Genomic DNA, 24,827 nt, shown 5'->3' with positions numbered 1-24,827 from the left:
GGAATATTATAGAACAAGCCAAAGAATGGCAAACGACGATGTACCTCAATTTTATAGATTTCTAGAAAGCTTTCGACTCCTTGCCCAGAGAAAGTCTGGGTCATAATGAAGAAATACAGCATACCTGGAAAATTAGTGAACCTTGTAAAAGCCCTTTACCAAGACTTTCAATGTGCGGTCGTCGACCAAGGTGAAACAACAGAATGGTTCAAGGTGAAGACAGGAGTTAAACAGGGGTGTAACATGTCAGGATTCTTATTCCTACTAGTGGGTGATTGGGTCATGAGAAGAACGATAAAGAACACCGAGCGGTAATTTTGGGCACTTTTTTTTCAAACAAGCTCTAAACCATTGGATTCCCCAGGAAAAATGCGTCTAGAACCAACTTCAAACTTAATGAACACCATTTCCTTAAAGAACGGGATTCTGAGCCCGAATATCAGTTCAAATATTAGTATTCTATATTAATTAAATAGTCGGCGGTCCTAAAATTCGCTCCAGCTGCATCATCAGTGCGCCACGCCTTTGCTTTGACAGGCTTACGATCGGCTTCCCAATATGGCCGCCAGACTATTTCCGGTGGCTTCACGGCGGCTAATGCTGCGAGGTGGCCAATTGGCTCTCCATATTATATACCTCCATGAGCTCATCACGGATATACCTCCGTGGAGCTCATATGTAATTTATAAGCGGTGTATAAAATTTGAACAGCCTTTGCAACATTGTTCATCACTCTGAAAAGGTACAGTTTAGTTCATGTAATACATTATTTTAACATCATACTAAAATATGTGAAGAAATAATAGTGAATCAAAGTCAAATTAACATTTGATTACAGTAAACGCAGGAAGTCGCGTCAGTGTTGAGTTCGTTCGGCGGATTTGGCGCGAAAGTTATTCACTTCGCGATACCACACTGAAAGGATTTCAGAAAGACGAGAGAAGCTTCTGCAGACTTTCCTTGTGCCAAGCGGGAGATGCCCTTATATGGGAAGAAGTTCGCCAAGAAGACGCGCAGGGGCGATGGAGATGACGGGTAGGTTTGTTTGTGAATCCTCAACAAGGAAGATGAAAAAAAGTACAATATTATGTTAATATTAATGTAAATTATTTATTATAATATATTCCCCAATTAGCTTCGGGCGCTCGTTTTGTGTTGTGTTTGTGCATTGATTCGCACTTAGTCTTAATTCTTCATCATCATCGACATCATTATCATCATCATCATTTTCATCAGCATCATCATCATGATGATGATGATGCTGATGATTCCGTCATAGTTTATTTCTAGTTCTATGAGATTGTGTGTGCAAGCATGAAGAATCGTTCCATATCCATCACATTAGATTATGTTTTTTTATTGTCCACGTGATGTATGGAAATTTTCCATCCACTAGCAATTCAATCCACAAACTACAAAGGCTTTTATCATCCCATGTATGTTGTTGTACATGTTAATCAAATTTTGATGGTATGGTGTTTCATCATCCCATGTATGTTGTTGTACATGTTGATCAAATTTTGATGGTATGGTGTTTCATCATCCCATGTATGTTGTTGTACATGTTGGTCAAATTTTTATGGCATGGTGTTTCATCATCCCATGTATGTTGTTGTACATGTTGGTCAAATTTTGATTGTATGGTGTTTCATCCCATCTATGTTGTTGTACATGTTGGTCAAATTTTGATGATATGATATGTTTCATCATCTCATGTATGCTGATATGCATGTTGATCAAATGTTGGTGGTATGGTGTTTCATCATCCCATGTATGTTGATGTGCATGTTGATCAAAGTTTGGTGATATGATGTGTTTCATCATCCCATGTATGTTGTTGTACAGGTTGATCAAAGTTTTGTGATATGATGTTTCATCATCCCATGTATGTTGTTGTACATGTTGATCAAATGATGTGCAATCTGCACCGATTATGATATCCCAATATAATTTTGGCTGAATCAGGTGAACAAGCCTCATGATCATGCGCACTGGAAGATATGTATTTATTTTATGTTCTTACATTGGTTGGTGGTGGAATGTAGACGAGTAATAACAAAAATCTGATTTAGTTCCCTCAGTATAAATAAAAAGGTCGAAGGCCAACACCAAGCGATTCATGATATGTGGTGTACCTACATTGTCCTTCACCGGCCAGTTCTTACACCATTGAGAGTTTTGTACATGTATATGAGGGTGTATTAAAAAGTAATCCTTCCTTTTCTTTTTCTCCAAAGCAGGTAAAGATATTTGAAAAAAAAAAAAAAAAAAAAAAGACAGATCCGAACATCAATCTTTATTCTATCATGGTGTACATTTATTTCTCAACATAATCACCATTGCGGTCACACATTTCTTCTCTGCCGCTCGTCAACGTTCTGCCGTCCTCTCTGCCACTCGTCAATGTTCTGCCATCCTCTGCCTCTCGTCAACATTGTGCCGTCCTCTGCCGCTCGTCAACATTGTGCCGTCCTGTCAACGTTCTGCCATCCTCTGCCGCTCGTCAACGTTGTGCCATCCTGTCTACCGCTCGTCAACATTGTGCCATCCTGTCTACCGCTCGTCAACATTGTGCCATCCTGTCTACCGCTCGTCAACGTTGTGCCGTCCTGTCTGCCGCTCGTCAACGTTCTGCTGTCCTCTTCCGCTCGTCAACATTGTGCCGCCCTCTCTGCCACTCATCCATGTTCTGCCATCCCCTCTGCCGCTTGTCAACATTCTGCCCGACTCTCCTCGCCACCCAATGTTCTGCCCTCTTCTTCTTTCCCCTCTATCTGTTGTCTCACCACTCTTTCACCTCTCCCCCAACTTTTACCATTATGCCCGCACTTTGCTTTGTGACATGCATTTCTCAGTAACCCTTTTCCTCTTGCATTTGTGCGCAGAGATTATTCCAAGGCCGGACCATCGAGCTTCAATCGCTATGAGCATGGCATCCGGACAGACGCTGCAGATTCCGTCTTTGGATTCTGTCGTCCACGGAATCCTGGAACCTTCACTGGCTGGCTTATCAACATGAATCCTGTATGTTGTCTGAGTCATACCTGTACAAACTTTTCATATGTTTATTGTTGTTTTAATTTTAAGGTAAATGCTCAAATTGACATTTTTATACAAATGGAGATGCCAGCTTGTGGAAGAGGAAAGTAACAGAGAACAAAACAAAAATGGAAACATACTGACAGTGTTGTGACAGTTGAATAAAACAAGTAGGAAATTGAGCAGAGAGAAAGGGAAAGAGATACAGCGACCTGTGAGTGACAGGTGTGTGTACAATGTAAATTTGTAATTCTACAAATGCATCCATCAATGTAAAAAATCTGCATAATCCTTTACTCCTGAATTAACCGGATGAGGTTAATGGTGGGAGATTTAAAGAGGAACCCGAATGCAAATTTTTGTTTTTTTCTGAAAACCATTGAAAATCATTAATCACGGTCTAATGTGAAGGGTAGTTAAAAAAAATAAATATATGTATATTGTTACGGTTTTTAGAACCTTCACTTTATCAAATTTAGTATTAAAATCCCTAATAACCCCCCGTGTACATTTCCCCTTAATTGGCTGTTAATTGTTTGCACCTTAGTCCATCGCATCACGTAGCAAATAATAGGCTTCCCTCAATAGTTATCTCGTTATTATATGTCTCAGGTAAGGCTCTGTGTCCACTAGTTGACCTTGCGCTGCACCAAAATCAAATAAGATAGATCCCCTTTCAATGGCCCCAGAACCTCCATTGCCAACCGCATTGCCAACCGCATTACCAACTGCATTTGACTCCATTACGCACGCGGTCAGCCCGGAGAAGAAGGGCGTTGCCCGCCCATCGTCATCAGAAGGTGGAGCCAGGAAAGCCCTTGCCGACCAACCAAGGATGAGTGGGTATGGCTCAAGAGGGCTGTGTTATAAAACCCGTTGCCTCAGCCCCCACCGGGAGAGATGCGTAAGGGGCCAGAGGAGAGAGAGAGAGAGAGTTTTGAGGGAGGTGCGCTGGACCAGAGGCAGATTCTGTGGAGTGTTGAGAGAACTTCGGAGACGCATGAGTCAGAGGACGCGCATGAGGCAGAGTACGCCTGAGAAAGCTGCCGGTGTGAAGCCGAATACGTGGAGCTGCCGGCTCCTCGCTGCCAGCCCGGAGCGGAGCTGTTTGCCGGGGTTTCGCCTCGACCCCAAAGCGTGGATCGGAGCGCGCGCTTGGGGCCGGACCTCGACGCCTACCATCTGCCTGGACCCTTCTCTGCCTTCCCATACCATCCTTCCCATTCCATCCCATTCGTGTGAGTGAGTTCGTTCTGTCTGTATTGTCCTGGGTATAAGTTAAGCTTGTTTAAGGAATTGCTCTGTGTCCCTCTGCTCCTTCCATTTCCCTGCAAATTACATTTCTTCGTTCTTCTTCCTCTTTGGGTTTTTTTGGTGTAAATAATAATAAATCCTGTTATTTCTTACCTTTGGTTTATTTTTCCTTCACATCCGATCGTCTTTGTGATTTCCCCATTGAGTACCAGTGGTGCGATTTCGGCCAACGCTTATGAATCGGGTTAGTCTTTGTTAAACGGCTCGAACTTCGGACTGCTAACCCGCTCGGCAAATACCATCTTGTCCGTGGTTTTGAGCGGAGTTACCCACCTGCCTTGTGGAGGGATTGGCGGAGGTGTACGGGAATCCCTTGACCAATCACTTCAGCCAATCCCGCCCCACAGGGGAGCGGGGTAGCTTCAGCATCGGAGACGGCCAGTGCAAATAGAAGGGGGATTAACCCCCCCACCCCCTTGCTAAGGGGAGCGCCGTCCCCGTTTCCGTAACAATATATATGATATATCAGAAATCAGAAAGTGTCGAAAATATCCCTTGAGTCGATTTTTGATTTTGCCAGTGACGTCACGGAATGATATCACCTCGAAATGGCAGTTTGCATCGAAAAATTGTAAGCCGAGTTTGGATTCCGATACTGATTCCTCCATCATTAGAAACTCTGAAGGGTCTCAGTATGTTGAAACTGATCAGACAGATTTTGAAGAAACTATTGAAGGGTGAGTTGCTTGAAGGATGAAGTGGGACAAATCGTTGTGGACCCAGATGGAATTAAAGGAAGATGGAAGAGATATATGGAAATACTGTTGAATACAGAGAATGAATGGGATGGCAACATAGAGAGTAACCCAGTTTTAGGACCGGCAGAGAAGATAACCGAGAAGGAAGTTGAGGAAGCGATAAAAGCAATGAAGATTAGAAAAGCCGGAGGGCCGACGGGAGTTGTGGGAGATATGTTGAAGGCAGCAGGAAGTTGGGGTGTGAAGAGAATGACAGAGATCTGTAATCTGGTGGTGAAAGAAGGCCGCATTCCAGTGGATTGGGAACTGAGTACCCTCGTCCCTCTATACAAGGGGAAAGGTGACCCTCTGGACTGTGGCTCGTATCGAGCGATAAAGTTATTGGAGCATGGAATGAAGGTATTGGAAAGGGTGTTGGAGAGGAGGATAAGGAAGAAAGTGAAGATCGACGAAATGCAGTTTGGATTTATGCCAGGAAGAGGAACGACAGACGCGCTTTTTATTGTGAGGCAGTTGCAGGAGAAGTACATGGAGAAGAGGAAGAAGTTGTTTCTTGGGTTTGTTGATCTGGAGAAAGCATTCGATAGGGTTCCACGTGAAGTAGTGACATGGGCAATGAGGAAGTTAGGAGTGGAGGAATGGTTGATCAGAGTAGTGATGGTAATGTACAAAAGAGCGCGCACAGCTGTAAGGACGAAGGACGGGAACAGTGGTGAGTTTGAGGTGAAGGTGGGAGTGCATGAGGGGTCGGTACTAAGTCCACTACTATTCGTAGCTGTAATGGAGGTGCTGGCTCAGAACGTAAAGGAGGGTTTACCGTGGGAGTTGTTGTATGCCGATGATCTGGTGTTGATTGCGGAAAGTATGGATGGACTGAAGGAGAAGATGAACAAGTGGAAGGAATGTATGGAGACAAAAGGTCTGAAGGTGAATATCGGAAAAACGAAAGTGATGGCAAGTGGTAAAGCATGTGGTGAGGTGGAAAGAACTGGGAAGTGGCCCTGTGCTGTGTGTAGGAAGGGTGTCGGAGTGAACTCCATTCAATGTACAATGTGCGCTGAGTGGGTTCATCAAAAATGTAGTGGTCTGAGAGGGTCATTAACCAGTGTGGCAGCTACATTCAAATGTAAGGTGTGCACAGAGGGAGCTGCAGATATAGGAAATGTTGAGTTGGATCTTGGAGACGGCGTGACGCTGGTAGGTGTGAAAACATTTTGCTACCTTGGAGACATGCTGAATGGAGAAGGTGGATCAGACTCGGCAACGGTTGCTCGAGTGAGATGTGCATGGAAGAAGTTTCGGGAAATGAGTGGCGTGCTGATGAGGAGGGGAGTGTCGTTGAAGCTGAAGGGAAAGGTGTATGCTGCATGTGTGAGAAGTGTTATGATTTATGGGAGCGAGACATGGGTAATGAACGTAGAGCAGCAACGAAGGCTGGAAATGCGAATGGTTCGGTGGATGTGTGGAGTATCGTTGAGAGAGAGGAAGACAAATGATGAATTGCGAAAGATGATGGGAATAGAGCCTGTGATGGATGCTGTGAAGAGAAACAGTTTGAGATGGTTTGGTCATATGTTGAGGAAGGATGAACGGATGGATGAACGGATGAACGGATGGGTTGAGAAGAGTGATGGAAATGAATGTGGAAGGAAGTAGAGGACGGGGAAGACCAAGAAAGACTTGGCTAAAGATGGTGGAAGAAGAAATGCGGGCAAGGGGGTTAACAAGGGGAGATGCAGAAAATAGGGCAAAATGGAGAAGATTGTCATGGGGACCGCAAGGCTAACCCCCGCTCTAGCAGGGAAAATGGCCTTAAAATACCTGTTGTTGTTGTTGTTGTTGTTGTTGTTGTTGTTGTTGTTGTTGTATTGAAGACAAAATTAGTGATGGAAACGCTTTCGGGGAAATTGTGGATCCGTATCGTTTTGAGCCTTGTGCGAGCGAATCAGACAAAGATGGAGTTTGTGAAGATGGCGATGTTGGGAGTGCAGATGAAAACGTCGATCAAATGTTCACCACAGACTGGTCGGTTTGTTTTTCCATTCAATTGATGGTTTATCAGGGTTTTTGTATTAATTGATAAATAAAATCAGTTATATTTAACACCAAAGGAAATACGGTGCTGAACGGACTCAACACCTACACCACCCAGGCACATGGTTGATAGGGGATTGTGGAGGGTGTGGGATGGTGGTGGTGGGTATTGTGGTGGTGGGTATTGTGGGAGTGATCGTTGATGGGGAAGTTGTGGAGGTGGGGTGTGAGGTTGTCTGAGGTGGTGTAAGAGCCTTATTTGTCAGGTCTACGCTGTGGCATACTCTCGCCAGATCACGCAATCCCACTCGAGTCGCAAGAGCATATATATTATTTCACAAAACACGGAACGGGAACAGCATTACATTACATCTCCTCTCCTTCAGAATGAAAATTAATTTAAAGATCAAGTTTGTCCGGATGTTCGTGTGGGATGGTGGTGGGTATTGTCTGGTTGATGGCCTTGATGGGGGATTGTGGGAGGGGGGGGGGGGGATGTTGAAGGGGGAGGATGTTGAAGGGGGAGGATGAGGAGGTTATGAGTATTGTTAGCTCGGGTGTTTGAGCTCTTCAGATGCGTGGTGGTGACGTGGCGGTGATGTTAGCCAACGCATCTAGCGAAGTGAGATCGTTTGCCAGCAGATCGACACAGGTGTTCGATTCACCATTCAAATCACCTATATCCACATGCTGGTTGCTCGACGGAGATGGTCTTGCAGATTCGTGCGATGGTTGGTTTTTCCCGTTTATCGTGGGAGGGGGGGGGGGGGGGGGCATCCTCTCTCAATTGTGGTGGAAAACCACAAAATCTATAGCAATCTCTGTTGTTTCATAACAGTTCTCTGTAAAATGTTCCAAACAAAAAAAAACCAAACATTTTGTAGGCCCGATCCACACTCTGGTATTTCGGACAAACCTCGTCCAATTTCTGGCAACCCTGGGATATTTTGTCCATTGGTGTGGCATGAAACCATCTTAGTTTGAACTGCTGCAGCCAAGGACGCATTGACTGGGCATATTTGTAGGAATTCGAAAATGATTCACCTAAATGTAATTGGAGGCTAATTAAGGCTAATCATGAAGGCTAATCATGAAGGCTAATCATGAAGAAGAAGATTTCGACTTTTAATTGTAAAATTACCGACTTTATGAATCGCAAATTGGAAAAAGACATCATATCTATCTGGTAGGGTATCAAAGGATAGATTAGTGTCGAGGTGGCCTGAATGCTTGGGTTCCCTTTTAAGGGATGAATGAATGAATGAATGATCGTTTTAAGGCCATTTTCCCCGCTAGAGCTGGGGGTTAGCCTTGCGGGCCCCATGACAATCATGGTTCCCTGTTTGAGGCAATGTTTTTATGGCCGGATGCCCTTCCTGACGCCAACCTTTGGTCACGCTCTTACGATGCGCAGGGATACGGTGTACCTATTCTAAACCGGGGTACACACCGGGATCATTCATCCCAGCAAGCTGGTACTCAATTTGCCGACCTCGGATGGATGACAGGCTCAGTCAAGCCCCCTGGCGTTAATTCAGCGATCGACCGGGATTCGAACCCAGGATCCTAGGATCCCAAGCCGGCACCCTAACCGCTAAGCCAACACCAGGCATCCCTTTTAAGGGATGCTGTTGTTATATTATCCAAGCTTTGTTTCTGTTGTAACAATGCTCGTTTGTCAAAAGATCTTAATCGGGAGGGTCCTTTGAAGCTTTCCCTTGTCTCTCTCCCTGGTTCTGCTGTGCCTTCTCCAGATGCCACCTAGGATACAAAATCTGCATTAATGTGCAGCTCATGTTCAGCTCAGTTGGCCCTTAAATGCTCTTTTGAGTTTGTTTGTAGATCTGAAGCCAGTCGTCATTTTAAACAACAACAAGGTAACTGCATTTTGTGCATCATTGTGTTTGTTGTTTTTTTGCAGACAGATATAATGGACGAAGATAAGAGACTTGTCAGTGCTGTGGATTTCTACTTCATACAGGATGATGGTGAGCGGTTCAAAGTAAGTCGCCAGAAGATAGACTCGCTGCAACAGGTCGAGTGCACGCTCAATGTGTCAGCAGCGTCTCACTGATGTAACACGCCATTGGTGCTTATTACCTCCACCACCAAAGGTGGATGGAGGTTGTTTTCACCCCTGTCTGTTTGTCTGTTTGTTACTTGCCAGAAAAGATTCTGGCAAGTATGTTGATCGGTTGGTTTGTCTGTCTGTTTGTTCGCAGTACTACGTCTACACCGTTGCACGGAGAATCGCCAAACATTACACACCAAACTTATTTGTCTTGCCCTGGAATAGACTGTGCCCAATTGATGACGTCATCGGTCACGTGGTTCGGCCGCCATCTTGGAAAAACCGAAAAACCTTGCACCTCTATATCTCCGAAAGTGCCGAACAGAAAAAATTGAGGCATGGCTCATTGTGAAGAACTCCATGGGGAATAAAATATGTTCATGATTGTCATAGGTGCCTCCATTATGACATCATAATTCGACAAGTACAAAACTTCATCCGATCAAGATGAAATTTCTTGAGCATCACCAAGGAATAAATTAGTTTAGAAAACAAATAATGATGACGTCATCGGTCACGTGGTTCGGCCGCCATATTTGTCCAAAATGGCCGATTAAAAAAGTGCATTCTGGCAAGTCCTCGGTCTATGACCGATTTTTCATCTGTTTGTCTGTCTGTTTGTGCACAGTACTACGTCTACATCGTTGCACATATAATCGCCAAACTTTACACACATATTTGTCTTGCCCTGGAATAGACTGTGCCCAATTGTTAACTCTCTCGGCCCAAGGCCTCCATTATGATGTCATAATTCGATAATTCGACAAGTACAAAACTTCATCCAATCAAGATGTAATTTCTTGAGCGCCATGTCGGCATAAACTGGTGGAGAAAAAAATTAATGATGACGTCATCGGTCACGTGGTTCAGCCGCCATCTTGGAAAAACCGAAAAACTTTGCACCTCTATATCTCCGAAAGTGCTGAATTGAAAAAATTGAGACATGGCTCATTGTAAAGAACTCTCCATGGGGAATAAAATATGTTAATGATGATGTCATAGGTGCCTCCATTGTGACATCATAATTCGACAAGTACAAAACTTAATCCGATCAAGATGAAATTTCTTGAGCATAATCTAGGAATAAATTAGTTTATAAAACAAATAATGATGACGTCATCGGTCATGTGGTTCGGCCGCCATCTTGGAAAAACCGAAAAACTTGATCCAAAATGGCCGATAAGAAAGTACATTCTGGCAAGTCCTTGGTCTCTGACCGATTTTTCATCTGTTTGACTGTTTGACTGTTTATCTGTCTGTGAACAAGAAATCTCAAAAAGTTGTGGACGAATTCGGACAAAATTTGGCAGAGATGTAGCATATGTGACAAGGACGAAATGATCAGATTTTGGTGAAGATCCGGATTCGGATCCGGCTACTAGAATTTTAAAGCGATTCTTCACCATTGGGAAATAGGGCCAAACATGATACATAGCAGGATATCTCAAAAAGTTGTGGACGGATTTGGACGAAACTTGGTGGACAGGTTGGGTGTCTGACAAGGACTAATCGATTTGATTTTGGTGAAGATCTGAATATGGATTCGGATACGAGAATTATTTAATTTTTAAGTGATTCTTCACCATTGAGAGAGTGGGTGAAAAGCGATATGATATTTTAAAAAGTTACAGACGAGTTATGACAAAACTTGGTGGACGAGTTGGTTCGGTGACTAGAACAATCCGATTCAATTTTTATTCAGGTCCGGATCCAGATCAGGCCTATCGGTGGGATACAATATGTAAACTGTTCAGCCTGGCGGAGGTATGCGCTCTACTAAGTGCCGCTCTTGGAAAAAGTCCGATTTGTGTCAACATCGTTATTTTGCCATATTTGGAACTAACTGGATATCCTTGTAAGTGCCATGTTGTTTTGAATCTTTATAGACTTCTTTATTGCAGCTCCCAACCTTGTCTCTCCTAGGTCGCTTTGCCTTTTATGCCATATTTCTACATTGCCACAAAATCGGTAAGAGATGTCCAGCACTTCCTCAAATCTCTCTACGCACCTTGTAGTTCTTATGTTTTACCCTTTCTTCTTCACCAGCATCCTTTACTCGAGTTTGTATTTTCTTAAACTTGCTTCCTCCTGTCTCCTTTTTTCCTCTACTTGGTATTCCTGGTGATTGCTCAGAGCAATTGGTGTAAATAATGATTTCACTGACTATCTGTTTGATTTTGCAAAAGATACATCTTGCTTCACTTTCCTTAGTGGAACCTAACATGGTATGTGATCTCCACCAGTGTACATGTTGTCATGTAAATTCTGCATTCTGAGATTTTGTTTGTTTTGCTTCAAAGGCCTGAATACACAAACAAAAGTTTAATCATGATGTTGAAAGTGCTGAGCTTGCACAGCTAACCTTCAGGGTTTACTATGGAGAGATCTCTCACACCGTCCATTTTTTAACGACAGACAGACACAATAGCACATTTTGTTATTTTTACCCTCTGTCCATCTAGGGCTGTGAAAGGGAGGTGTCTGCTTTCCTGTCACGGAAGTTCCAAGGGAAGCTCATTCGTGTGGAGTTTGTGGACAAGGAAGACCTAAACCTGGTGAATACATTTTCTTCTTTTCTATTTTACAACCCTGTCTTGATTCTTTAAAAGGGTGGTTTGTTTGTCGTTTTATATGACTACCCTTAGAGTGCGCTGATGATACTATTACCTTCTATAATCAGAAAGATCCCTCTAAATATTTTTCGTAATGACATCATCGGTGTCCTGAGCTGCAAATGTTGTGGAACGGTAAACGTTATCCATCTTTTGACAAGATTGTGAGAACGCCGCATGTTTTCAGTCTGAGATTTATTCGGTCATCTCATCTCGTTTCTCGAAGAGATTAACTTATAAAATGGGTCATGATGTCAGGATGTGTGTTCGTCCGTCCATCCGGTAAATTTTTGCTATTTTTGCTGCTCTTTCCTTATCACCGAGCTGATTGTTCTGAAACTTTACACATGAATTACAAGACAGTATCTCACACAATCGCTCAGGCTTCGATTAATTTTTTGGGGATTTCGGATCATGGGGGCTCAATGGGAGAGGGGTTATCTCCTGAAACTTTGGATCCCTTCTCGTCCCTCATTTACCAACTGATTGCTCTGAGTCCCGATACAGCCCTTCGACTCGAGGGTCCGCAGGATCACATGGTCCACAGTCTTAGATTTTTCGATTTTGGATCAGGGAGCTCCTGGGGGGTTGGAGAGTTCCCCCAAATCAGGAGGTCTGACCAACAACCTCAAGAGATCGTCACCAGCCCACCCAGGAGGCTCTTTTTTGATTGTATTGCTTACAGGCTGCATTGGTTATTTAATCTTGAGCAATGTTTGCTGGAATAGTTACATCTATATCTTTATCTATAATGGGGCAAATGTGTATTAGGAATTAATGACCACACTGAAATTCTCTACTCATACTTTCACTTGGTCCTCAAGTGTAACCTTGGGTGTTGGGTGTCTTATTTTCGTTTTTACCCCATAGTATTTTCCATTTTTACGAATGCGTTGTACAACATGGGGTTAGCAATAATTGGTTAACTCTCAATCGGAACATGAACCTGCAGTTTAGTAGGACCTTGGCTCTGAATTTGCCAAATTGTAGAGAGTATCGTCCCGATCACGCACTGAGGAGTAAGGTTTTTTTTTGTTTTTTTTGTCTGCCTGTCTGTTTGTCAGTGAAACATAATTGAAAATCATTCCAAACAGAAAACTGTGTTTTTAAGGACACCATAAAGAACATAAACAACAGGCACAAATAAATAATGTAATGTAGCGGTTACCGCTGGATGCACACAATCGCCTTGCACCGGCCAGAACACGGCCAGACGCGCCTCTCCCGGGCATGCTCGGACTCACTGTTCCCGGGCACCTCCGAACCTCCCGGGCACGCCCGGTCTCGTCTTTCCCGGGCATGCCCGCTCTCGCCTTTCCAGCGCTCGCCCAGAGCGTCCGGGCATGCCCGCTATCGCCTTTTCAGGGCTCGCCCAGAGCGTCCGGGCATGCCCGCTATCGCCTTTCCAGGGCTCGCCCAGAGCGTCCGGGCATGCCCGCTCTCGCCTTTCCAGTGCTCGTCCAGAGCGCCCGGGCACGCCCAGCCTCGACTTGCCAGGCCGCAGCCAAACACGCCCGGGCAGGTCCAGACTCGCCTTTCCAAGGCTCGCCCTTGACACCCGGGCATGCCCGGTATAGCTTTTGCCGGGCAAACTTCCCGACATAAATGTGTATATATTGTTACAGACACGACTTTGATGTTAGGGTGGGCCGAGCGGAATGGCCGCCGTGTCCGCACAAGTTACCCGATTATACTCGAACGTTGACTAAATCGCGCTATGCTAAATCAATGATGGAAAAGACACAACGGCTGGATTAAAATGACACGACACCAAGGGTTCAGTTCTCAAGACCTCCGGAGGAGGTTATATTAGGGCGGAAGGTCAGATTACAACGACAAGAGGGACAGCATAGGAAGACAGGCACTTAGACACACTCTTATAATAGCCCCGACAGACGACAGATAAACAGGACAAAAACTGACTCACACGGGGATTGATGGCAAGGAAAGCGGGCCGTCGATGGCTCAAGGTGCACCGTTCTCGGAGGGGGTGCACCGTTCTCGGAGGTACTGCAATACCGGGTCGATGCGTGAAGCTCGCTCAGCGCTTGGAGGTCGCGACTTGTCTTCTTCAGTCGGGGGCGCATCTCCCGTCACGTCCGGTAAGTGGCCGCGTATATCCGGCGGGGAGTGACACGCCCTCGGCTCGTTAGCTCCGCCCCAGATGGAATCGGCCCGTTGCTTCTCATTGGGTGCGTGCGGGGGGGGGTTACCGGCTCCGCCCTTGACGAGGGGCTGACAAGGAGCCCCTTCGTGGTAACCCCGTCGGAGCGCATGGTCAATGGCGGCTAACCGAGCCGGTGTGAGGACGCACACTCCCCCGCGCCGTTGTTGTAGTTGTTGTTGTAGTTGTTGTTGTAGTTGTTGTTTGGGGAAGAAGATGGGAGGAGGTATGGGAAGGTCCTAAACTCACTACTGGTGCCATATAATCACATTCTGGTGCAACGAAGAGTCAGAATTAATGGAAACGAGTCCTTAACTGACATAGACTAAGAATAACTAGCAAGATGTCCGAAAGTTGTCTACGTGAGATGCGGTGGACCTGGGCACGACATTTAATGGGGGAAAAAGGGGAAGGTCGGTTCTACAGAGTGTTATTTACAGGCAATGGGACTAGGGAATGGGGGATTGGGGATAGTTGGGGAGTATTGGGGAAATAGGGGAGTATTTACAAGCGGATATTGAGGCCAAATGCCATATCCGCAACAATATATTGCTGCCCGATAAACGGGCTTGTCAGAATACCTGAGCTGTTTTGTTTCAATAAAGCAACTCGGACGAATTCCGTCTTTGGTCGCGTCAATTCTTTCGACTCGCGTTGGAGCGCAGTTCCTTCATTGGTGACCTACCGACATGGATACGGCAGTGACGCTTAAACTGCCTACCTTCTGGGAGGCTCACGCGGCTGTTTGGTTCGCTCAGGCGGACTCTCAGTTCGCCCTGCGAGGCATCACCGCGGACGACACCTGCTTCCACCATGTTGTGGCGGCGCTCGGTTCTGCCACCGCGGCCCGCGCCTTGAGCCTCCTCGAGCACCCGCCGGCTGCTGACAAATACGACGCGCTGAAGACACTCTTCCTCGACGCTTTCGCCCTCTCACCGGCAGCACGCGCACGGCGCCTGCTCGCTCTGCCCGAGCTCGGCGACACGCGCCCGTCCGAGCGCATGGACTATATGCTCTCGTTGCTCGGTGAGCACTCTCCGGATTTTCTGTTCCGCGAGCTGTTCCTTCGCCAGCTGCCTCACCCGGTACGCCTCGCCCTGGCTGGCACGTTGATCACGGATTCCCGCGCCCTCGCCAGGGAAGCCGATAAGATCTCCTCGGCGGGCCAGCACATCGGCGCGGTTACCTGGAGCCCGCCGCCGTCCGAGGCGACGCCCACGACGCCCGAGCGCCCTGCGCAGTTGGAGGCCGAACTGCCGGTGCAACTGGCGGCTGCCACGCCGCACCGCCCGCTTCCGACACGACGGCCGGGGCCTCCACCTGACCGGGCGTGGTGTTATTACCACGCCAGGTTCGGACACAAGGCTCGGACGTGCCGGCCCCCGTGCACTTTCGGCAGGTCGGGAAACGGCCGGGCCGGCGTTCATTCCCAGCCATGAGCGCCGGCCACTCGGGCAACTTGCTTTTTATTCGGGACAAAGCGTCTGGGCGGCGTTTCCTGTGTGACACCGGCGCCCAACTGAGCGTCATACCCGCCTCCGAGCAGGACAGGCGGGACGCCGTTTGCGGCCCCTCTTTGGTCGCTGCTAATGGCTCGGCCATACGCACTTTCGGCCCACGCGTCGTCACCCTCTGCTTCGGCAGCCAGCGTTTTCAATGGACTTTTGTTACCGCCAGCGTCCCCGTGGCTTTGCTGGGCGCCGACTTCCTCTGCGCGCACGGGCTGCTGGTCGACGTCAAACGACGTCGCCTTGTTACCGCCAGGGTCCCCGTGGCTTTGCTGGGCGCCGACTTCCTCTGCGCGCACGGGCTGCTGGTCGACGTCGAACGACGTCGCCTTGTCCACGCCGAGACCTTCAGCTCCCTGGCGTGCACAATGAGCAGCTCCGCGCCGACCGAACTGGCGTGCGCCCTCCCGGCAGCGAACGAGTTCGCTCGCCTGCTCGCGGAATTCCCGGCCCTCACGCGGCCGACGTTTTCGGCCGTCGCGGTGCGGCACGGGATCGAGCACCACATACCCACTACGGGCCCGCCGGTCTACGCCAGGGCCCGCCGCCTCGACCCGGCCAAGCTCGCCATGGCGAAGGCCGAGTTCGACGCGTTGGAGCACCTCGGCATCGTGCGGCGCTCCGATAGCGCGTGGGCCTCGCCACTGCACATCGTGCCAAAGCCGGGTGGTGGATGGCGCCGGTGTGGCGACTACCGCCGTCTCAACGACGCTACCACCCCCGACAGGTACCCGATCCCGCATATTCAGGACTTTTCCGCCCGTTTGGCGGGACGGGTCATCTTTTCGAAAATTTACCTGATACGGGGCGACCACCAGGTACCTGTCCGGGCGGCCGACGTCCCGAAGACGGCTGTCATCACGCCGTTCGGCCTGTTCGAATTTTTGCGGATGCCGTTTGGCCTCAAGAACGCGGCCCAGGCGTTCCAGCGCTTGATGGACGGCGTGCTGCGCGACCTGCCGTTTCTTTTCGTCTATCTGGACGATATCCTCTTCGCCAGCACATCCCGCGCCGAGCACCTCCTCCACCTCCGAACACTGTTCGGTCGCCTCAGCGAGCACGGCTTAATTGTCAACCCGGTCAAATGCCACTTCGGCGCGACGACCGTTGACTTTTTGGGCCACCGCATCACCAAGACCGGGGCCGTGCCGCTGCCGACCAAGGTCGAGGCCATCACCACGTTCCCGCGTCCCCATTCCATCAAGGCCCTCCAAGTGTTCCTCGGCATGGTGAATTTTTATCACCGATTCGTGCCCCGCGCTGCTCAGCTCATGCGGCCCCTTTACGAGGCCCTCCGGGGCAAGCCGGCCAAGCATGACATTGTTTGGTCCGCGGCCATGGACGCGGCCTTCGCCAGCGCTAAACGGGCCCTCGCCGACGCAACGCTGCTGGCTCACCCGGTGCTCAACGCGCCCATCGCCCTCACTACGGACGCCTCCAACTACGCGGTGGGCGCCGTCCATGAGCAATGGGTGGACAGGGTTTGGCAGCCACTCGCTTTTTTCAGCCGGCAACTCCGGCCGAACGAGTTAAACTACAGCACGTTCGACCGCGAGCTGCTCGGGCTATTCCTGGCCGTTCGCCATTTCCGACACCTCCTGGAGGGCCGCCCGTTCACGGCTTTCGTCGACCACAAGCCGTTGGTCTACGCAATGGCTAAGGTCACGGAGCCGTGGTCGGCCCGCCAGCTGCGCCACCTCACCGCCGTATCGGAGTTCACCACGGACATCCGGCACGTCGCCGGCAAAGACAACGCCGTGGCCGACTGTCTTTCTCGGACCAGCGCGAACGCGGTCCACCTCGGCGTGGACTTCGCGCTCATGGCGGCCGACCAGACCACCGACGCCTCGGTGCAGGCACTCCGTGCGTCGGATACGGGCCTCCGCCTGGCCGACATTCCCTTCGCGGGCACCGTCCTGCTCTGCGACGTCTCCCAGGGCCAGCCTCGCCCCATCGTGCCCGTTTCCTGGCAGCGCCGCATCTTCGCCTCCATCCACGGCCTTTCTCACCCGGGCCGGAAAGCTTCTCAGAAGCTGGTGTCGGCGCGTTTCGTCTGGCACGGCCTTTGACGAAACATCCGCGACTGGGCCAACGCCTGCACGGCCTGCCAGCGGGTCAAGGTCCACCGCCACACCCAGGCCCCGCTGGCACCTTTCGCCGTGCCTGAACGGCGTTTCGACCACGTCCACGTGGACCTGGTGGGTCCCCTGCCCCCCTCGCGGGGGTTCACACACCTGCTCACCATGGTGGACAGGACCACCAGGTGGCCGGAGGCCGTGCCCCTCACCTCCACCACCACCGCCGACGTGGCGCAGGCGTTCATCGCCACCTGGGTCGCGCGCTTCAGCGCATCAGCGGACATCTCGTCCGACCGCGGCCCACAGTTCACGTCTGAGCTTTGGGGCGCGGTCGCCCGTTCGTTGGGGGTCACGCTGCACCGCACCACGGCCTACCACCCCCAAGCCAACGGGTTATGCGAGCGGTTTCACCGCTCCATGAAGGCCGCACTCATGGCCGGCCTTCAGGACGACGGTTGGGCCGACCGGCTGCCGTGGGTCCTTTTGGGCCTTCGCATGGCCCCCAAGGAAGACCTCCAGGCGTCCGCCGCCGAGCTCGTCTACGGCCAGCCGCTCCGCGTCCCGGGCGAATTCGTGCCCGACGCTACCAGTCCCTGGTCCGCCGCTCGCCAGCGCTCGGACCTCCAGGAGGCCGCCCGACGATTTGCCCCCGTGCCGACGTCCCGCCACGGTGGCCCCCAGTCCTACGTCCCCCCGGCGCTTCGCACAGCGGAGTACGTCTTTGTGCGTCATGACGCGCACCGGGGGCCACTCCGGCCGCCGTACAACGGGCCCTTCCGGGTCCTGCGACGGGGCGACAAGTCTTTCATCGTCGACTTCGGCGGCCGGCCGGACCGGATTTATGTGGACCGCCTCAAACCGGCGCACATGGACGTCGACCGACCACCACGGTTGGCCCTTCCTCCGCGGCGAGGCCGCCCCCCCGTCCACAGTTCCCCCCGCTCGACCACCCACCACCACGTCGGACCCCTCCCCACGACCCTCCAGGGGTCGCTTCGGCCGGGTCATCCGGACCCCCCTTAAATTGACCCTGCCGGTGCAGGTCGATTCTGGAGGGGCGTGTGTAGCGGTTACCGCTGGATGCACACAATCGCCTTGCACCGGCCAGAACACGGCCAGACGCGCCTCTCCCGGGCATGCCCGGACTCACTGTTCCCGGGGATGCCCGAACCTCCCGGGCACACCCGGTCTCGTCTTTCCCGGGCATGCCCGCTCTCGCCTTTCCAGGGCTCGCCCAGAGCGTCCGGGCATGCCCGCTATCGCCTTTTCAGGGCTCGCCCAGAGCGTCCGGGCATGCCCGCTATCGCCTTTCCAGGGCTCGCCCAGAGCGTCCGGGCATGCCCGCTCTCGCCTTTACAGTGCTCGTCCAGAGCGCCCGGGCACGCCCAGCCTCGACTTGCCAGGCCGCAGCCAAACACGCCCGGGCAGGTCCAGACTCGCCTTTCCAAGGCTCGCCCTTGACACCCGGGCATGCCCGGTATAGCTTTTGCCGGGCAAACTTCCCGACATAAATGTGTATATATATTGCTGCCCGATAAACGGGCTTGAGAGAATATCTGAGCTGTTTTGTTTCAATAAAGCAACTCGGACGAATTCCGTCTTTGGTCGCGTCAATTCTTTCGACTCACGTTGGAGCGCAGTTCCTTCAGTAACATGTTTGCATCTATCTATCAAAATTCCAGTAATCTCTGTGTGTGTGTGTGTGTGTGTGTGTGTGTGTGTGTGTGTGTGTGTGTGTGTGTGTGTGTGTGTGTGTGTGTGTGTGTGTGTGTGTGTGTGTGTGTGTGTGTGTGTGTGTGTGTGTGTGTGTGTGTGTGTGTGTGTGTGTGTGTGTGTGTGTGTGTGTGTTTGTCTGTGACCGCTGTTTCTCGACAACCACGGGTCCGATATACTTGAAACTTGCCAGGTATATTGCTGGGGACCTGAGGATGTGCCTTTTCAAGGTTTCATATTAATCGGAGAAGTAGTTACCGAGCTATGGCGATTTAGCCGTTCGCCGTTCGCTTTGGCTTTGCGAATGGACCAAACCATTCATGTAAATAGAGGGGGGGGGGGGGGGTTCTGTGGTCGTTCGCTTTGGCTTTGCGAATGGACCAAACCATTTCATGTAAATAGAGGGGGGGGGGGGGTTCTGTGGTCGTTACTGCCACGCGGTTTGGAATGTTTTTCCGAACGGGCACCCACGTACGGGCACGTCCTAGTCTATCTATAATTCCAGTAATCTCTGTGTGTGTGTTTGTGTGTGTGTGTGTGTGTGTGTGTGTGTGTGTGTGTGTGTGTGTGTGTGTGTGTGTGTGTGTGTGTGTGTGTGTGTGTGTGTGTGTGTTTTTGTCTGTGACCGCTGTTTCTCGACAACCACGGGTCCGATATACTTGAAACTTGCCAGGTATATTGCTGGGGACCCGAGGATGTGCCTTTTCAAGGTTTGAAATTAATCGGAGAAGTAGTTACCGAGCTATGGCGATTTAGCCGTTCGCTTTGGCTTTGCGAATGGACCAAACCATTTCATGTAAATAGAGGGGGGGGTTCTGTGGTCGTTGCGAATGGACCAAACCATTTCATGTAAATAGAGGGGGGGGTTCTGTGGTCGTTACTGCCACGTGGTTTCAAAGTTTTTTTTTGTTGTTGTTGTTTGCACGCATGTTTTTTTGCACGCACGTACGGGCACGTCCTAGTCTATCTATAATTCCAGTAATCTCTGTATGTCTGTGTGTCTGTGTGTTTGTCTGTGACCGCTGTTTCTCGACAACCACGGGTCCGATATACTTGAAACTTGCCAGGTATATTGCTGGGGACCCGAGGATGTGCCTTTTCAAGGTTTCATATTAATCGGACAAGTAGTTACCGAGCTATGGCGATTTCTTTACCAAACTCCGCAAGCCGTTCGCTTTGGACCAAACCATTTCATGTAAATAGAGGGGGGGGGATTGTCACCGTACTCGCAAGCCGTTCGCTTTGGACCAAACCATTTCATGTAAATAGAGGGGGGGGGGGGGGGGGATTGTCACCGTACTCGCAAGCCGTTCGCTTTGGACCAAACCATTTCATGTAAATAGAGGGGGGGGATTGTCACCGTACTCGCAAGCCGTTCGCTTTGGCTTTGCGAATGGACCAAACCATTTCATGTAAATAGAGGGGGGGGGATATAATTTTAGATATTATATATATAGTACGGGCATGCCCTAGTGATGTAAAAGACAGCATCAACAGCGGTAAACTTCCCAAAAAAAATTATACAACCTTTAAAACTGTTATTTAATTTAATTATATGCTTGAACACTTTACAACACAAATCACCTTGTTTACATTTTCAATACCCTTCAGTTTAGCAATAGGAGGACAAAATTGATCGCCGTCCTGACCAATCAAATTTGCCACTCTCACGGTGTGGGAACTTGAGATTCTTCTTCTTCTTCTTTCAATAAACTCTTTCCATTAAAGTCCCATGTCCTATGTCCTTTTTCTCAAGACGGCGCTGAGCAGGTGTGGCACTGAGTAGGTGTGCCATTGAGAGTTAAAAAAAACAACCCACCTTTAGAGGCCATTTTTCCCCGCAAAGCGGGGGTTGGCCTTTTTCGGGAACCGTGGTTGTTGTTGTTTTTCGGTCCCCTATTTGAAGCAATGTTTTACGGCCGGATGCCCTTCCTGACGCCAACCCTTTTTTCCGCCTTTAACGACAAACAGGGAATTACCAGTGAACTGGTACTCAAATTAGCCGACCTCGGAAGGATGACAGGCTGAGTCAACCCCCCTGGCGTTAATTCAGCGATCGACCGGGATTCGAACCCAGGATCCTAGGATCATAAGCCGGCACCCTAGCCGCTAGCCCAACACCAGGGATGCCATTGAGAGTTACTTGAATGCTAATGCATGCACGATGAACCGGCAATGATGATGCTGAACCAGTTGTGGCGTGCAAGTGATGTGTAGAGAAGGGTTGGAGAAAAGACGCCATTAAACTGTTGAGCTGGAACTGCCTGTTGTTGCTGCCCATTACCATACAACAGTAGGGTGTGTTCTATGAACTATAGTTCATTCATTTTTTTTTTCTTTGTTTTGCAGCCAAACCACCTGTCTGGCCTCAAGCGCCAGTACCTTCGCCTTCTGTTTATGACTGTGGATGATCTCATGAGGGTAAAGAAAGAGATTGCTCCAGCTGCACGAAAGAATCGGAATCGTGAGGCAAGCTCGGAGGCGTACACATCCCTCTTGGCCCGGTACCAGTCTTGTAATTTTGCACAGCACAGCACGTCCCATCACTTTCTAATGGTACTATAGTTAACTTTTTATTCATCAAGTTAAATGGTTTGACAACTTTGTGAAAACGTACAACACATTCAAATACAGTACAACTCTGAAGTAAACAAACTACCCCACATGTACAATGCAATTCACATACCAGAAAACTTCCACAGACGTGTAACCTAACATGGAAACAGAAAAGTATTTTGTACTGCTTTTATTGGTGGCTCTAGTGTCCGGTGACCTATCTGCTGTGCCAATGGGGATGGAGGGGGTGGGGTGGGAAAGCACTGCTCCGAGTCCATAATCTGAGGCATCTGTGGTCACAATGGCGGGCAGAGTATAGTAGGGTCAAACAAAGCATGTGCATGACTGTTAGCAATCAAGTTTTTCGCCCTTTCAAATTGAGTGTGTGCAGCATTCCAACCTGGATTTCTCTCAATGCAGAACTTTCCAACCTGCACTTCTCCCAATGGCAAATCCTCCCTTCTGGAGTTGGTGATGCCAAACTTTCCCACAAATGTCTCCTGCTCTTCTCCTGCACCAATTGGTTCATCTGATCATATGCGAGTGAAAGTCAACATCTCACTGGCTATTCTCAGCGATCTGCCTCAGCACAGGCGAGTCTGCCAAGCCACTCAAGCAGATTGGCAGGGACTGCAAGCAGACATCTCTTTAGAACTGAGGCTTCAGACCTGACACTTCATGCTGAGTTAACATGATGGGCAGCAGATGTGGTCTCCCACATCTGCTGCCCATCATGTTAACTCAGCCTGGGAATTCTTCCACAGAAACATGCTCTCTCTCATGCACAGATTCATACCATCATGTCTTCAATTTATCCTACCCATCTTCCCATACAACAGGCATTTTAAGGCCATTTTCCCTGCAAGAGCTGGGGTTAGCCTTGTGGTCCCCATGACAATCTTCTCCATTTTGCCCTATTTTCTGCATCTCCCCTTGCTAACCCCCTTGCCCGCATTTCTTCTTCGACCATCTTTAGCCAAATCTTTCTCAGTCTTCCCCATCCTCTACTTCCTTCTACATTCATTTCACATCTTCTACATCATTTACTTCTACATCTTCCCATGGTACATTGAATCCAAAGGTGAGGCAGTTGCTCTGAAACGACTTTCCTTCTCTTCCTGGAAGGAAACACCGACTGAAGGCAATCTCAGTGCATTCCAAAAAGTCAGCAAACAAGTGTGTCTACTCTCAGGAGAGCCAGAAAATATCTGTGCAAACTCAAAAATGAACTTTCAAACTTGTCTCCGTCCTCTAATATCTGGTGGTGCCTTGTTCAGTCTGTCTTGAGTATGCTCCCCATTCTATCCCTTCCCTCTCTTCAAATGGCACCACAACTGACTCCGCTCATGAGAAGGCCGAATGCCTCTATTCGGTGTTTGCTTCTAAATATTGTGCCCTGAACCCCTCACTCTCTGTATCCACACTACCGAGTCACAACCAACTGCTTGTGAATTCTGACTCTGCTACTGGACCGGACGGCATCAACTCACGTGTCCTAAAAACATGCTCAGCTCCTCTTGCACATTCTCTTTCTGCCCTTTTCTCCCTATTTTTGTGCTCGGTCATCCATCTGCTTGAAAATCAGCCAACTTCACCGCACTACATAAAAAGGTGCAAAAACCGATCCTCTTAACTAGTCAACTTGCTTCCAATCATCAGCAAGATCATGGAATTCATCATCGCAATTGACATGAAATCCCTCCTTTCCAATAACAATCTCATCTCAAATCACCAATTTGGTTTCAGACCAGGTCACTCCACCTTGCACATGCTGCTTCTACCCACCCAACAAAGGATGGCGGCCCATGATGTCAGACATGACATCAGAGCTGTCTCTCTGGACATATCGCGTGCTTTCAATGCAGTCTGTCATCCTGCATTACTCTGCCTATGGCACCAAGGCCAACTCTACACATGGTTTACTGACTTCTACCTTTGTAGCCAAGGTGTGGCTCTCAACAGAATATTGTCACCTCCTCTCCCTGTCAAGGCTGAAGTGCCCCAAGGCAGTTTTCTGGGCCCAGTCCTAGTCCTGATCTTCATCAATGATCTCTCTGACTGGAAAATCCTCTATCTATTTGCTGGTGACTCCACCCTCTTCCGTGACATCCCTCATCCTTCAGACAGGCAGTGTGCAGCCTCTTCCTTCTCTTCACACCTTGACAAAATCACAAGCTTGTCAAACACTTGGAACATGTCTTTCAATCCTCACAAATCTCACTCGCACTATCATACTCCGAAAAGTTATCTGACAACCCCCCCCATCAACTTTCTTAACATTTCTCTTGTTCAGTCGTTCAATCTACTCAAGCTTTTGGGTCTCACCAGCCATGATCTCTCTTCGGCAAACCACATTTCAAAGTTGGCCTCCAAAGCCAGTTGCCGACTGGGCATTGTCCATCGTACAAAGTCCTTCCTTGGCACACCTGAACTCCTCTGGCTTTCATCTGCAGCTTGATGGAATACTGTTCTCCCCTCTGGGCTGGTGCTCCTGCCTCACACCTAGCTCGTCTTCACGCTGTAGAAACCAAAGCTTTCAGAATCATTGGAATCTCCTGCGATGAAGCTAACTCCGAGGGCCTTTCACTCACTCACCGCAGGCAGGTAGGTGGTCTTTCTGTCTACTATCTGTCTACTCCTACCCGGCCTAGCTCCCCCAGCTCTCTCTGGGCTCTGTCCCCCAAATATTCCTACAGGTCGCACAAGATCTGCCAGTAACCCTATTTTTGTCGCACAAGATCTGCCATTGAAGAGAGTGAGGGAGTTTGTTCCAGAGGTGGGAGAAAAGAGGAATGAAGGAGTGAAGGTGAGCAGAGAGTCTTGATTTTGGCAATTTCACCAGAAGAGGGTTCACCCCTCTCTCTCCCCAAACACTTGTCAGAAGAGGGTTCACCCCTCTTCTGGTGAAATTGCCAAAATCAAGACTCTCTGCTCACCTTCACTCTTTCATTCCTCTTTTCTCCCGCCTCTGGAACAAACTCCCTCACTCTCTTCAATCCCACTCCTCTTTCCAGGTCTTTAAAACAGCTGTTCACCACCA

General features: G+C 49.3%; 1 protein-coding gene across 1 annotated transcript in view; it reads left to right on the top strand.

Annotated features, from left to right (window-relative positions):
• Positions 1-896: 896 nt before the first annotated feature.
• POLE (DNA polymerase epsilon, catalytic subunit) overlaps positions 897-24,827 on the top strand; it is a 126,027-nt gene continuing 102,096 nt past the window's right edge. Inside the window, exons 1-6 of the mRNA XM_068131122.2 lie at positions 897-1,035; positions 2,886-3,024; positions 9,007-9,087; positions 11,080-11,124; positions 11,619-11,711; positions 21,581-21,735. Coding sequence (XP_067987223.2) covers positions 977-1,035; positions 2,886-3,024; positions 9,007-9,087; positions 11,080-11,124; positions 11,619-11,711; positions 21,581-21,735 — 572 coding nt within the window. The 5' untranslated portion in view covers positions 897-976. The remainder of the gene's footprint in view (positions 1,036-2,885; positions 3,025-9,006; positions 9,088-11,079; positions 11,125-11,618; positions 11,712-21,580; positions 21,736-24,827) is intronic.

This window comes from Myxine glutinosa, chromosome 11 (genome assembly GCF_964187855.1).
Source record: "Myxine glutinosa chromosome 11, kmMyxGlut1.1, whole genome shotgun sequence".
Taxonomy (NCBI): domain Eukaryota; kingdom Metazoa; phylum Chordata; class Myxini; order Myxiniformes; family Myxinidae; genus Myxine; species Myxine glutinosa.
This window is presented reverse-complemented; position numbering and strand designations above follow the sequence as displayed.